The 16,482-nt window shown below is 37.0% G+C and overlaps 3 protein-coding genes across 3 annotated transcripts in view; 2 read left to right on the top strand and 1 right to left on the bottom strand.

Moving 5' to 3' along the window:
* Positions 1 to 16,482, top strand: part of LOC143565530 (uncharacterized) — a 78,315-nt gene that overhangs the window by 44,795 nt on the left and 17,038 nt on the right. The window lies entirely within an intron of this gene.
* Positions 2,614 to 8,962, bottom strand: LOC143565519 (ubiquitin-like-specific protease ESD4). The gene is made up of 9 exons (XM_077052473.1): positions 8,106 to 8,962; positions 7,955 to 8,034; positions 7,787 to 7,880; positions 7,599 to 7,697; positions 3,606 to 3,698; positions 3,389 to 3,508; positions 3,208 to 3,311; positions 3,065 to 3,137; positions 2,614 to 2,950 (listed from the first exon to the last, which is right to left on the bottom strand). The coding sequence occupies exons 1-9, from the start codon at positions 8,871 to 8,873 to the stop codon at positions 2,888 to 2,890; spliced, it is 1,494 nt and encodes a 497-aa protein (XP_076908588.1). The 5' UTR covers positions 8,874 to 8,962; the 3' UTR covers positions 2,614 to 2,887.
* LOC143565520 (F-box/kelch-repeat protein At3g06240-like) lies at positions 11,257 to 13,271 on the top strand. The gene is made up of 2 exons (XM_077052475.1): positions 11,257 to 12,404; positions 13,024 to 13,271. The coding sequence occupies exon 1, from the start codon at positions 11,274 to 11,276 to the stop codon at positions 12,372 to 12,374; it is 1,101 nt and encodes a 366-aa protein (XP_076908590.1). The 5' UTR covers positions 11,257 to 11,273; the 3' UTR covers positions 12,375 to 12,404; positions 13,024 to 13,271.

Raw genomic sequence — 16,482 nt, forward strand, 5'->3', positions numbered from 1 at the left:
AACAATATATTTCAGAATTATCAAAACTAGAGAAATATATCATAGCTTATTTCTCATCATTTCTAAGTACAATATAAAGATCTATGTTTTATCTTGAATAATGTATCAAGGTATTCTTTTTATCATTTCTAGTCTCCAAGAACATGAGTAAATCATGAATGATTGTTAATCATCAACCTTGATGTATTGAGTTAAAGTGATAAAACATTTTTCATCAAAGGATAATTGCAAAATAACCATGTACTTTACCAACCTAAATCACATGTTCAACATAATCATCAAGTACAACAAAGTTTCTTCATAAAAATTAGATGGTAAATGGAGTTTAGCTAATGAACATGGTTACGAACATTAAAAGAGATGAAGATAACAAACACATAACTAGAACAATCTAACTAAATGTGGATGAGTCTTCCTTCTTCAATGGTGATGGATGATGATGATGATGGATGGATGGTGATGATGATAGCCTCCAAGCCTTCAAACTCTCTACAAGATCTTCAATATGAGTGTAATGTGGGTGTTTTTATAAGAGAACCCCGCATAGAAGTTTTCTTCAAGCACACCAAAAGTGTGCAACATGCTTCACTATTTATAGGATGTCTGGGCACTCAGGTACGGCCCCGTGCTCCCTGAGGCACGCCCCCCGTGTCCACGTGTCCAATCGCATTAAATGCTCTGTCAGATCGTACATGCTGACTCAGCACGGGGGCGTGCTTCCTGAGGCACGACCCCATGTTATAATTGTTCTCACATATCGTAGGTTTTCTTCTGAGAGTGGTCTCCAATACTCGAGGAATAGAGATGAGCGGATGGGCTAGTGGGTCGTTAGTGATCCAAATTAGCCGTTGGATAAAAAAACGAAAAAACCAAAGTAGCGGATTAAACAAGACCTAATATAAGGGCAACCTCTGTATAATGGCCAGGCTCTCTACTTTTCCAACATTTACTTGGTGGTATCTAAAGACCACTTCTATAAAACTCACTTTCACCGATGGAAAAATCATAGACATAAGTGCCACTCAGTGAATATCAATGATAATAAATAAATTAAAACATATAAATATTTATTAGTTTTGTTACAAGTTATTTTGATTACAAGTTTGGATTGCATGGTCTCGAGTCTCTACTCTCGACTCTCATGGAGTCGTTGTTGTAGACATTCTTAAGCCTTTGGATGATTATGGGCTCAGGCTTGAAGCAATGAAGCCCATATGATTTTTTTTGTCAGCTGCCACAAGGCCCACACTTCATTTTTGAAGTTTTGTTTTTATTTTAATTTCTTATTTTTTGTTATTTATGTTTTCCTTAATTATGTTGATTTTACAATTTTATTATTTGGCTTTAATGAACCTATCCGATACCGACGAATTCGTGCCGACTCAGCGTCATAACATCCAGGTTTTACCAACTGAATATTAGATATAGGTCGTTTTAAGTATGTTATTTATTTTTGGGTTTTGTGTCGGTATTGTAATGAACCTAACCGGTACCAACCAAATTCGTGTCGCTTTGATAAAAAGTTGTATGCGTGTCAATACTGCTTTGGGTGTTTATTGATTTTTTTATTTAGTGTTGATCTCGTAATGAATTTAACCGGTGCTAACCGAATTCGTATTGCCGCGACGTGACTGGTTTTGTTACTTAGGTAAATATAATACTTAGGGTATGATTTCGTTGTATTTTATGGGTGGGAGTTGGACCCACCAATGATAGGCGTCGCTATTCTGATGACAATGTGCTAGTTGATGATTTGTTATGTAAAAACTTGGTGCAGTACCAACTTAAAAACCCGAACAGTTAATGTGGAAAGTATAAGGGTGATTCGGGGCTGATCTCATGTGATGAATTGGAAGGGGATCAAAAATAACAATTAAATTAATTGTTATCGGGTTATTTAAAAGTTTGCTTTATCCGTTATCTTGTTTTTATTATTACTATTATTATTTTTATTATATTTGTCTTTGAGAGTCGGTACGTGTTTGAATAGATTTAGTTCAAAGGGTTATACACCCTACTATGCGTCTCGTTTATTTTTGTAATTCGTTTTCCAGTTGATCAAAAAGTCACATAATGTTTTATACAACTTATTGTGTTCTTTGGTTCTAGATTCACTTGTCTAGAATTTAACACGTTAATCATTGTCGCTGATGAATCGGTGAGGTTTTTATTCACGTCCCTTCTTCTCCCGGACCTTCACCAGGGATGGTTGGCGGATGTGTCCATTGTTGAGTTCCTCTGCGGCATCAATCATATCTTTATTACTGCAAGGCTCCTAAACTGGTCTTTAATTATCTTGAAGTGTCTTGGATATGTACATAATGAATATTTGAATGTTCAGGAGCAAGTTATATCATCTATTGATGGTATGAATAGTACCGTAAAAGAAACAGAGAGTAAATATAAAATGCGGCAGCGGATTATAAAATATGTTTGCCAAACTTAGGATTATAAAATATGTTTGTCAAACATAGAACTAAATCCTTATTTAAAATCAAGCTGGTTCGAGCGAAAATAACCTTTTAACCAACAAGATGGTTATCTATATCAAGTGGCAAATCGCAACTTGAAGGTTTAAACTTGTGTACTGCAAGCAACAAAATCCATAGCCCTTTTATCATTTCACTAGCTCGTCTTAACGACTCGAGATAAACAACAAAAACACTAATAATATCTATAAAAGCAGCAAAGCAATGACTGCAAAAAGGTTCCCATGATTCAAACCGGTATAAAATAACTAACGGGAACATTGTCTCAGGTTCATAAAAAAAAATTTATTAACTAAAACAAACAAAACATATAACTAACTGCACTTCTGACGGTATAGATCACAAAATGGCGCCTTGACCTAAATTGATATGGTTATGTACACCACATGCTTAGATGTTTAGTAAGCTCTCAGTTGCAATATCTCCTTCGCAGTCCTTAACCTAAAATATGGCATATGCTCCTACATGCAAACCATAATTACAGAAAATTAGTTAATGATGCAATTAATGCAACACGCTTAGTATTTATAAAAAATATTAAGGAAAAAGAAGATCCGGATTGTCATCTAACTCACCTGACTGAAGCAGAGACTGAGGCCCCTGCTATAAAAGTCCGCATACTTAATCATGAATACACCACAATCAAACCTGGTAAAAAAAATCATTATTAAAAGAGATCCGTTCACGTCAAAAAAAAAAGTCAAAAGGGATTACACACCCGTTCTCCTGATTAGGAAGGTCTGTAACAAATTCTTGCTCCCAAGAAGTAACATCGACGTCTTCCCCGTTTTTATCCTTCGCTTCATCCACAATGTATTTAGCCTGGATAATATTATTCATAAGTAAGCTACATAAAAAAAAGTAAGTGGCATACAATAATAAGTTACTTTGATACATACCAATACCCTCATGACTTGTTTATCAATTCCTCCAAGTGAGTCGAGATACTGAAACTTTTTTTCCTTTTTGTTGATAACAGCCAAACACCAATGTATTTCTTTGTGAACAGGGATAAATATCTGGTCATAAGATATGATCAAAATACCGAATTTGAGCAAAAATAGCATGTTGAATATGTTGATTAGGAATGCAGAAATAAGATTTATTTAACATTACTTTGTCACATTCAAGGAGACTGTATCCCAACTTCCTTTGGGTAGTCCATCTTCTTACTGACTTGTAATCATAGCCCGTCCTTCCACCTATCAACTATTTAGCAACAAAATATAAAATAAAATCCATAAAAGATGCCAGATTCATCAATAATGTTGACTAGGGTATGTATACTTATGTTGGATATTTAGCAGAAAATCATTAATTAAGAGGGGAGGTGTATGTTAGGAACAAAGCGGCGCGCGGAAGCGAAACAGCACACACATGCACAACGATAAACAAGCATAAACGAAAATATAAACGATACAAGAATTTAACGTGGTTCGGTCCCCGCGAGGGGACCTACGTCCACGGGCTGCAACTAGGTTTTCTTATTAGCTCAGAACAAAGATTACAATTACATGATGGGATATATATAATAAACAGTATTAGGGTTAAACATAATTAGGAACCAAACTGGGCCTCCTAATAAAACCGGCCCAAAGGCCTTCATAACCCAACAATCTCCCACTTGAAGGCCTTGCGATAAATTCCGGCCTGCCATCCAAGTAAATATAACAATCTCATTCATCCAGTAACTCTAGTAATCTTCAGTAATAGAAATCTACCAAGCCTCCAGTTCCAAGAACAAGCTAAAACTTCAACAAAAGAAGTTCTCCAAGCCTCCAGTTCTCTAGGAACAAACTAAGATTTCTACCAATCCACACCCTGGTTGCATCCGCCCTTCTCATCAGTTACCTGAAAGGCCTATTGAAGCTCCCGAGAACTCCAATCCGGTCATCCCAGACCCAGCCATGACAAAACTCGCCAATGACTCATCCTCAATCTTAACCGACCCTCACTTACTCACACAACCGGCTTCAAAGACTTCCAGAGGATAAACACTCTCCAAATCAGCAGACTATACCAGGAGAGATTTTCACATTCGGATTCCTGGTCCTCCGAACCGAACGTCCCTTTGGAAACAAACCTAGAACACACCTGCGTGCTCCCACTGTTACCAAAACCCTGAACATGTTCAGAACTCCTCCGAATACGCTCAAACTAACATCACTGTGGCTCCAGGCTTCATGTCTGCAAACTGAAACCCCTTAGCTCTACCCGATTCAGCGAGCCAAGACCTTATAACTCGGAAGTTGGTTCACTTCTTCCGACGATACAAAAAAAACTCGTATCTTCCAAAAGTCTTTAATTAAAAGATTCAACAATGCTTCATTGAAGTGAGTAACAAATAAAGCATACCATAATCTTGAACCCAAGAGTCGTCACCGCCTTCACTGAGTCCCAATGCATCAACCCCAGATACATTCTCAAAAGCAGAATTCCAAACCTTTCGACATCGATCCTTAAAATGTCTCACCTCTACGCAACCTACCAAGTCGACTATGCCCAGCTCCCACTGTTTCTGTTATCCCAACCCATGCCACACCAACACTCTATGAGATGAACCCCACTCGTACTATCCCGGCAAATAACTTTACCCAACACGAGATTATGAACCTCTCAAATGGTGTACCACTAATCACCACCAAACAAGATATAACTTCACAATTCCAAACGAACAAGAAGTAATAATCACAGTTTCGAACCAGCTAACAGGCAAACAGCTATAACAACAGTAGAACTTTCATAAAATCAAGCGGTACCAAGGGTTCTATGACCGTACACACGATCAGTTAACTCAAACCCTAACCGAAAGATCATCCAAACGAGCAATAGTTTACATGACTTGCCACTAACCTCATTTTTTTTTCATTTATGCCGTCACCAGCACACCCGCTGGTTCCATTTTCTCCAAGTTTATCCATCACCAGTACTATATCCAACTTCACATGACAAACCAATCAACCAAAATCCATAACCGTCAACATTCCGATCATAACCACCTCGTCTTCAGTTATAACAATAACAAACGAGAACAAATCGAAAACAGTGAACAGACACAACAAGGGCACGGGCCTAAACTTGACGATTGTTCAACAGATGACTGCCAAATAAACCGATTTGCTCTTGCAATAACCGATAAATCAACTAACTGTAAATAAACTATATAAAGTTACCTCAGACTAATCTCTTGCAAACAAATCTGAACCCGAACCTAAATGGTCTTCACAAAACCGGGTTAAAATAATAATGGTTGATAATAACGCCAAAACACGAACTTAAAATAATTCCAAAACAGTGTTTAGGCTAAAGAACCGGCCCAACAAGTTGTTACATTTGGCCCAACCAGTCTTGAAATAAGAAAATCACAAAATCCAAATGCTGGCCCAAAAACCAACAATGGCCCATCAACTTAAAGTAGCCCAGTAGAAATAAGACCCACCCAGGGCTTCTTTTGAAACTTACTGGTCAAATAAAACAAAAAACAAGTCAAAAGCATGTAGGTCACCTTCTTGTAACAAGAAACCGTCAACATGCAGCAGCTAAAAGAGAAGCTCCGGCCACGCTTTTCCGGCCAAACAAACCAGCACGCAAAACGCTACCCGGTGACCAAATCTGCTCTTCGCAACAACAAAGCCAACCACATGTCTCGACATCCGACAACATCCAAGGATCCTTTGTCAATCGAACCAGATTCTCGGTTTTTCGGCGACATCATCACCCTTAAAACCGATGAACATTTGAGCCTTAAAACCTTTTGACCTTCAACCGAACCAATAAAAAAACAGGCGACCTCCAAGAGTTATTCACGGTGACGGACCCACCCAACCCTAATCACCAAAAAACAGATTCGAACCAAAACCTTCTACGAAATCGTTACCAGTGCAACGAACCGTGTGTCCAACAAGCCAAAGCTCTGATGCCACTTGTTAGGAACAAAGCGGCGCGCGGAAGCGAAACAGCACACACATGCACAACGATAAACACGCATAAACGAAAATATAAACGACACAAGAATTTAACGTGGTTCGGTCCCCGCGAGGGGACCTACGTCCACGGGCTGCAACTAGGTTTTCTTATTAGCTCAGAACAAAGATTACAATTACATGATGGGATATATATAATAAACAGTATTAGGGTTAAACATAATTAGGAACCAAACTGGGCCTCCTAATAAAACCGGCCCAAAGGCCTTCATAACCCAACAGTGTAAAACAACGGTTCACTTCAAACACATGCGTTAAATACTTTATAGCGAGAATATTAAATATTTTGGACCGATTTGTAAACTTTAGACAAAAAAAATATTGATCTCAATCTTAGTTATCCGTTATACAAATTTTCTAATAATGGTTTTGAATTGTGCTTGCCTATTTCACTAAATTTTCTAATAATGGTTTTGAAATGTGCCTTATGTCCAAGGCTTGATGCAAAACTACTATCGAGCCGGGGGTCTCACTTGAAGCAGCCTCTCTATCCTTATGGGGTAGAGGTAAGGCTGTCTACATCTTACCCTCCTCAGACCCTACTATAGCTTTGCTATTGGTGGGATATACTGAGTACGATGATGATGATGATGATGATGATGATGATCTCCTATTACACTTGCACCTCTATCATTTGATACCTCACTTATTGCTCGTGTTCGCAATTTATACAAAAATGGTTTCAAAATCAAAATATTAGGTACACGTGGTCATAATTGTCAATAGCGCTCGCTATAGGCGAGCTACGTAGCATATAGGACATATGTCACTATAGGGTTCTTAGCAGCCAAATAGCAACGAATCTGTCATTTTTTTCCTTTGGTTTTCAATTTTTATTTTTTAGCTATTTTGGTGGTGTAAATGTTTATTTATTGATTATAATTGCTACAATAGCTAACTACTTGAATGCAAAACACTTCTTAAATTTTCTACTACTTTATCGCTAAACATGAAATAGCAGGCGCTATCTCATCGCTCTTGCTACGTAGCATATAGATAGATTTGCCATCAAATTTCCCAAAAAAAGTAAAATATCTTCAAAACGAGAACGATCCAAACTATATGGAATACAAGGATGATGTAAATATATTGAACAAGAATATGAAAAGGAATGCATTTAACTAACCTTCTTGTAGAAAAACGTATTGAAGAAATGACATTTTAGAAACTTTTTCGGCTCCTTCTTTTCCCTCTCTTTCAGCAGCTCAAGATAAAGATTAATAACCTATAACACAGGAAATAAAATTAAGCACAAAAGTTCTTGCTTAACAAGTTATGCTGCAGCCAAGCATTACACGCAAAATGAACAACTACCTCGTCATTCAACCATGCACCCGGTCTCAAACACCTTAAAACTTCTCCGCTAATTGTAATATTAGAATCCTCATGAGTAACCAAAACCTTCCTTCTACAAATTTCAAGCAACAATTTAAGCCAAAATCATATACCAAATGTAACAAACATATACACATTAAATCATACCGGCTAGAAGTAGAGAACGCGTTAGCAACCATTGCCAAATCATCATCGTCAAGCGGACGAAACGGCTCAATCAACACATCCTAAAAAACAAATCAACTTAATACAACCGTTCACATATAAATAACATAACTTTAAACAATTCAGTATTCACCTCATCTTTCTTCGCAGGATGCAACTGTTCAAACAAAGCCCTCTTCCCCTCTAACAAACTAATATCAAAACTCAACCTCTTTAACCGCGCATCCGACTTCTCAACCGAATCACACAACAACCTTTTGTAATAAGGCACACCCGCATCCGCCCTCGGGCCCACCGATAAACTCTCCAGTGTAGACTCCAAAGAAGCCGAAACCTGAACCCGCCGATTCTCTTCCGCCTTAACATCTAATTCCAAATACTTAGCCCTAATTTCCTGCACTTCCCCTAACTTATTATTAACCTCCTCCTCTTTCTCACTCTCCACCGCCATTTCAACTTCAATTTCCTCAACACCCGAATCCCGAAAATGAAAACCATCAATCTGCATACTATTATTATTATTATTATTATTATTGTTATTATTATTATTATTATCTACATAACCAAGCTCTACAACATCATCATCATCTTTTTCAAAATTAACAAACTTTACATTAATATTATTATTATTAAGGCGATTGCTAGTATTGAATCTTTTACCAGTGAACCCACGAACAATTATACATGGGGCTTGGATTTCTCTGGAAATTGGGGCCATCTGGGTTGGATACAAATGGAGGCGTGAAACCCTAGAATTGGAATTGGAATTGGAATTGAAATTGGAATTGGGATGAGATGATTTGGGTTTCTTTGGAATGTGGGTGTTGCCGTCATCGTAATCGAAGGTAGATCGGAAGTCTGGGTGGTGGCGTTTGAAGCGGTTGATGGCTAAAGTGCCCATTGCCGATTGAGGAAACAATTGGTTGCTGGTTCTAGGGTTTCGGCAAAAGCTGCTTGAAAAAGAATAGAAAGAAAGAAAGAAAGAAAGAAAGGTTATGAAGGTGGTTTTAAGCATAGTGGGGCTTGACGCAGGTAATGTTTTTCTTCTTTTTGGGGAGCCTCAGGGGTGAGGTAATAATAATAATATGACTAATCATAAAAGTTGTTTTTATATATAAATATAAAATAATAATTATAATAATAAGTGTATACAATAATAATAATAATAATAATAACACCTTTATATTCTCTGCTAATTGGTTATTAATTAAACATCCCTGTTGTAATATAAACATTAAGCCAAAGAAACATATTACAATTTTTACATCCAACCAAAAATCCCAAAACACCAAAAAATAGTTAACAAAACTTACAATCCAACAACTGACACAATGAGTTTAAGCAAAACAAGAAATACTATACTAACGCCACTGATCCCAATTAATAGAGAGAACCTTCACTTGATTTCTAAAGCCCATCACTCTGATCTCCTCTGCTATTTATATGCGTTTTTATTTTGAAGTCATTACATTAATATTTTAAAGTGTTTTTTTAACTACAGTCATTACTTTAATTGAAACAAGTTTTGTACTATGATACTATACGATGAATATTGTACACACTTAGGTTTATAATGGTCTTTGGTATAATATTAAGAGTTAAAAAAACATATAGTAAATTCTTTTTTTTTATTAACACTATTTAATTATACACTTTTTTATTACTTTTTTGAATGACGATTTTTTTATATTTTATTTTAATTTTGTGTTGTTTGTGAGATTTGAAGTAAAGATTTTTCAACCCCAATGTGTTTTCAAAAGCTTTATGTTTGTTATTTGTTTTGTAATATAACTATTTTATTTAGAGCTATAATTTTTTTGTTGTTGTTTGAAACTAGTTTAAGGGATAATTAAGTTTACTTTAAAATATTCATATAAATTTTAGTAATTCAATTGGATCAGTTGGTGTATTGTTGGATATAATTTTTAGCATTGCTAGGTATAAGCTTATTTGACATAATCATCAAGGATATGCACCGACTGGATCGACTTTGAAACCGAAACCAAACCAAAAAACCATGATCTTTAGTTAATGAAGACTATTCAGTTTCAGTTTGTTCACAAATTAGTTTTAATGTTTTCGGTTTTTATAGGAATAAACACTACGAAGCCCGGGGAGGAGTTTGGCTTCAAGAATCGGGGCTATTCCTTGATTTGTTCTATGTTTTGGTGAAGGCCGTCAACGGCTATTCATTAAAGAAAACAGTTTTAATTTAAAGTATATAATGGCCATTCATTAAAGAATTCTTTTTAATTTAAAGTATATAATTAATTCGATATTTAAACACAACTCAAACCAATTTTTTAACACATAACATTCAATATTTATATCCCTCTCGGTACTTGTATGTCTGTTAATTAAACTTTTTTGTAACTCTTTTTACTAAAACTGTTGACCAAACATAATGTGAAAAATCAAGGTTCAAGCTTAAAAGGTTATAAGAATATTTTATTACACTCACCCAACAAACAACCCCAAGCACAACCATACTTTCCACAATACTAGTCACTACCACTATACTTTTTCCATAATTCACACAACAAACGTTCTCTGACAACCAATTCATCTAAAGTAGCCAAAACATTTAACAATCTCAACTCCCGGGTTGTGGAAGAGTAACAAGAGAAGGATTTGAGGTTTTTTCATGGTCGTAAGATCATTATATCGGGACATATTGAATGCGGTGCTGTCACGAAAATGTAAAATAACTAAACATTATAGATGAGATTTTGATGGTGAGTGTTTTTAATGAAACGTTGCAGTTATATTTTCCTGGTCCATTGTGAGGATCCTCATAATAATTATGCTTGTCATAATCCTTAGAATTTTACCCATAACATCTGTTTATACACAAAAATTAACAGGTGGATTCATGTCTACCTGTTTAGTACACGAAACTTGTTAAAGCCTTACGTGATACATGTTAAAGTCGTGTAAGTTCGTTGCTAAATTGGCAGCCCTGATAATCAGTACCTTGATGAGGATTTCATTGGTGTGAGGGTCGTACATGTTAGAGGTGTCAAGGAAAGTGACGCCGGTAGCTGGTGGAGGAGTGAGGGCCTGAGGGGTACAATGTTAGAATAGGTAAAAAGAGATTGCACCAGATCCATACCCTAATAAAAATTTAGCAAGAAATCTGCAAAAAAGAGTATTTAATAATAATAACGGTTTAAATATTAAATTATTAATATTTTATTAAATGTGTTACGTGTCGCACACATAATAACCCAACACTTCAATAAAACCTCAGCCGTGTAATACATAAATCATCGGTTTCACTCACACCAAACACCTCCCGCCGATGGACCCGGTAACCTCCGACGCCGTCACCGAACTCCCACCGGAGATCATCACCGTCATCCTCCACCTCCTTCCCGCCAAATCCCTCGGCCGGTTCAGATGCGTTTCAAAACACTGGCTTACCCAAATCACAAACCCCCAATTCATCAAAACCCATCAATCAACCCTCAACCGCCATCACATGTTATGCAACCACCACAACACCTCACTCTATTCACTCACATTTAACCCACACCATCTAAACAATATTAATAACAAAAACAAACCCATGGATCCTCACGTGGGTATGCTTATTTTTCACGGTTCATGTAACGGCCTTGTGTTGGCCTGTAAAGATGACGCCATCGACACTCACTCGCTCGTTGTCGGAAACCCGACAACGAGCGAGTTTGTTAACATACCCGAACCCGGTTGTGAGGCGTTAAGTAATATGTTGGATATTGATATTGTGTATGGGTTTGGTTATGATGCAGCCAGTGATGATTATAAAGTTGTTACGGTGTCGTATTATCATTACAGCTATTTGATTCCGCCTAATGACATGTCTGTGCATGTTTATAGCGTTAGGAATAATACGTGGACGCAGCCGGTTGATTCGCCTTTTGATCATTCCGATGGGAATGTTCAGAATATGCATGTGCCTGGTGTGTTTGTTAGTGGTTGTCTTCACTGGATCGCGTGTAAAGGCGAGTTTCGTGTGCCGGTGATTGCTGCGTTTAGTTTAGCGGATGAGGTTTTTAGGGAATTGCCGTTGCCTGGTTCGGTTGGTGTTGAGTCTATGCGGGGTTGTAAAGTTGTTGTTGTTGGTGAGAAGCTTGGAATGTTTTTGAAAGATGAGGTGTGGTTGATGAATGAGTATGGCGTAAGGGAGTCGTGGTTGAAGATTCGAATTCGTGGTTTTGATGAGATTCCGATGACGGTTGATCCGACGATTATTTATGAAGATGGAAAGATTGTGTTGGTTAGTGATGATGGTCGAATACGGATGTATGATGTTGAAAAGGAATGTTTTTGTGAAAGTGTTGATATTTCTAGGAATGTTAAGGGGTTTAAGGTCAAAGGTGTTTATGTCGAAAGCCTTGTGTCCCCGAAATTCAGATGAACCAGTTAAAATCAACAAGTTTTAGTGCAGGTTCGTGTATGAAGTTTAAGGTTTTATTTATATTTTCAAGCATTTTTGTTATAACTAAAAGTTAAATTTGTTTGAGTTGCATATCTTGATAATGAGATGATTGTCAAGCTTTTTTAGTTTTGCTCTTAATAAGTTGCCTTAGAATAGTTTATATTGCTAGAAGCAATAGTTTTGATTATGTTTATTGATTCTTGAATATTAATCCTTAATTTATGATGTTGTGTTGCGCACTTAATTGTGTGGTCGTTGATCACACCTTGTACATTGTTTTGACAAGATTTGGGTGTCCTTTGAGACTTAGGCAGAGTGTTGTATGTCGTGTGTGTGTGTGGATTCTCTCAAACCTAGCTAATCAAAACTACTTGAAACTAAACGGCTGGTACGGTTATTTTGAATGTTTATGATCAACTGGCCTACAAAATTTATGCTTTCTGTGTAATCTTGTTGAAGTTTGAAACTTGTATGCAGCAGCAATAAGATTTGTGTTAACTGGTTGTAGATGATCTTCATGATTACGTATGTATCGTATTTGAATTGTATCCAGTGAGGGGAAAAAGTTCCACCCTATAAATGTTTGTATTTCAGTTATGGTTTTAATCGGCTTTTTTTGTGCACTCAGTTGCAAATTATGGTGGCATTTCTTAAAAAGAAAACTAATGGAGGTGGAAAAGTGGGTGGTTTGGATCAAATATGGTACTCGGTGGGTTGGATATATAAGAGTATTTGGCTCAAGAGTAGAAATGAACATGTTGAATTTAGTTAGCCTTTTCAAACGGGTCAACGGCTCAGAGTGTTGAGTGATTGACCCGTTGAGAGTACTCCTTTTGATTTATCTTTTGGTCACATTTCTAAAGTAGACATATTGAACTCTGGCTCGCAGGAATGCGATTATTGCTTTTGTTTGAACTTAAAAGGTTCATACTCTTCTTTTTTGTTTGTGTTCTCTATTTTTGGGTTTAAAACTGGTTTTTTTAGGGATTTAGGTTGGAGTTGATTATTAGATTTAGGTATTAGAGATGTTTCAGGCATCCATGGAAACAAAAGAGTTAACAGTTTAGCAACTTGCAAATTGATACAGGGGTTTCAGTACCTTTTAACAATGTTTTCAGACTCGGCCCGGACACCTTACCGGGTCAAAGGTCGGACCGACCCGGGAGGGCAAACCGGTGTTGACCCGGATGACGTCATAAATAATATATATTTTTAGTTATGTATTTTATTTCATAATATATATCTCATATATATATTTGTATTTTATTTATTTTTATTTTATTTTTAGTTATAACATGATCTATTACTTCCTTTGTTTTCTCATATTAATTTGTTACAGATTTTATTTTTTAAATGAGTAAAGTGCTAAAATCGTCCCTGAGGTTTGGTCAAGTCTGCGACCTTCGTCCAAAAATGTTTTTTTTTTTGCATCTGGACCACTGACGTTTCCCGTTTATGCCAATCACGTCCAAATTGTTAACTTTGTTAGTTTTCATGGTTAACTCAAGGGTATAATTGACCATTTACTAAGGTATAAAGGGGCATATATGTCTTTATGGTTGAATACAAATAGGCACTAAATTATCATAATCTCCCAACCCTAACCATGTGTTTCCTTTTGGTTTGAAACATTAATTACTTACTGAAGAAATACAAGGCTCACGGTCTACAATAGCACCATGTGTTCCGACCAAACCCACCCACCGGCGACCACCGGCCAAACACCATCACCTGTTAAACCCCAACTACCTACATTTCTCCGGCCGCCCTGTTTCATGCCGTATTCCAGGTAAGTCAACCACCTAAAACCATCCAAATCGATCTACACTCTCAATCTCTAGATAAAAATTGGTTTGATTTTGATTCGATTTGGCTTCGCTTTGGTTTGATTCAAAAGAGGCGGAGAAGGTGGGTTAGGTTTTCGAAAGTGAATCTGGGTATGGTAGTGGTCGCGGATCTGGGCGGTGGCGGTAGTATGGTGAATAGTTACCAAAGTGTGTGCTTTGGTGGTGGTTGTCGTTGTTGGTAACAGGAGAAGATCGATAGAGAAGGTGAGGTAGATCTTGAATGAGGTTTTGGGATGGTTGACGGTGGCAACAAGAGTGAAGTGACGGCGCGTGGGATGTGGTGGTCGTTGATGGGTTTGGATGGTGGTGGAGGTGAACATGAATGCGAGTGGGTAGAAAGATAAAGATGAATGGGATTTTGTTTTAAGTTAAAAATAAGAGAAATCTGCATTTTGTCTCCCTGGAAAATAACGTCGCAAGATGGAATAACCATTGAAAAAGATTTTGCGAATTGTGGACCACTGTGAAATTTGGGCTGGTCAGTCTGTCTCCTTGCCATCAGTTGACCGTAAGTTGACTGACAAAAAACGTTGAAATTACCGTTTTACCCCTGAGCCTTTAATTAATCCTAAAACTAAATACCAAAATTTCGTGTAAAGGGTGGGGTTCGAACCCCCCGACCCCTAGTCCAGTTGAACTGAACTAACATTTAATAAAACTACACAATATGTAATATATATATTAAGCATTTGAATTGAAACTATTTCCTGTATATATATTCTGTATATATATGCATGTTTCTTGTATCGGGTTTTTTTAAACTTGAAACATGATTACAAGAATCGGGTTTTTTTAAACGTTTTTTAATTTTTTCTAAAAAATCAAACGAGTCGGCCCGTTTTTAAACGTTTTTTTAAACGACGAAACGGCTCATTTTTTAGTAAATTTTTCGTCCGAATACGACGGAACGGGCCGTTTTTTAGTAAACTTTTCGTCCGAAAATGACGAAACGACTAGTTTTTAAGTAAACTTTTCGTCCGAAAACGACGAAACGGCTCGTTTTTTAGTAAACTTTTCTTCCGAATACGACGAAACGGGCCGTTTTTTAATAAACTTTTCGTCCGAAAACGACAAAACGACTAGTTTTTTAGTAAATTTTTCGTTCAAAAACGACGATACGGCTAGTTTTTTAGTAAACTTTTCGTCCGAAAACGACGATACGGCTCGTTTTTTAGTAAACTTTTCGTCCGAATACAACGACACGGCTCGTTTATTAGTAAACTTTTCGTCCGAAAACGACGAAACGGCTCGTTTTTTAGTAAACTTTTCGTCCGAAAACGACGAAACAGCTCGTTTTTTGGTAAACTTTTCATCCGAATACCGACAAACGGGCCGTTTTTTAATAAACTTTTCGTCCAAAAACGACGAAACGGCTCGTTTTTTAGTAAACTTTTCTTCCGAATACGACGAAACGAGCCGTTTTTTAGCAAACTTTTCGTCCAAAAACGGCGAAACGGCTCGTTTTTTAGTAAACTTTTCGTCCGAATACGACGAAACGGGCCATTTTTTAGTAAACTTTTCGTCCGAAAACGACGAAACGGCTCATTTTTTAGTAAACTTTTCTTCCGAATACGACGAAACGGGCCTTTTTTAGTAAACTTTTCGTCCGAAAACGGCGAAACGGCTCGTTTTTTAGTAAACTTTTCTTCCGAATACGACGAAACAGGTCGTTTTTAAGTAAACTTTTCGTCCGAAAACGACGAAACGGCTCGTTTTTTAGTAAACTTTTTGTTCGGATACGAAGAAACGGGCCGTTTTTTAGTAAACTTTTCGTCCGAATACGACGACACGACTAGTTTTTTAGTAAACTTTTCGTCCGAAAACGACGAAACGACTAGTTTTTTAGTAAACTTTTCGTCCGAAAACGACGACACGACTAGTTTTTTAGTAAACTTTTCGTCCGAAAACGACGACACGACTAGTTTTTTAGTAAACTTTTCGTTCGAAAACGATGAAACGGCTCATTTTTTGGTATACTTTTCGTCCGAATACGACGAAACGGGCCGTTTTTTATTTTATATTTAGCTCAAAAATGACGAAACGGGCCGTTTTTTATTTTAATTTTAACTCAAAAACGACGAAACGGGACGTTTTTTATTGTAATTTTAGCTCAAAATCGACGAAACGGGTCGTTTTTTATTGTAATTTTAGCTCAAAAACGACGAAACGGGTCGTTTTCTACTAAACTATACGCCCGAAAACACCAAACCGACTCGTTTTTTAGTTAACCCCAAACCCGA

Source organism: Bidens hawaiensis, unplaced genomic scaffold, assembly GCF_021521415.1.
Source record: "Bidens hawaiensis isolate Kalapana, Puna unplaced genomic scaffold, B.hawaiensis_p1.1 tig00022384_1, whole genome shotgun sequence".
Taxonomy (NCBI): domain Eukaryota; kingdom Viridiplantae; phylum Streptophyta; class Magnoliopsida; order Asterales; family Asteraceae; genus Bidens; species Bidens hawaiensis.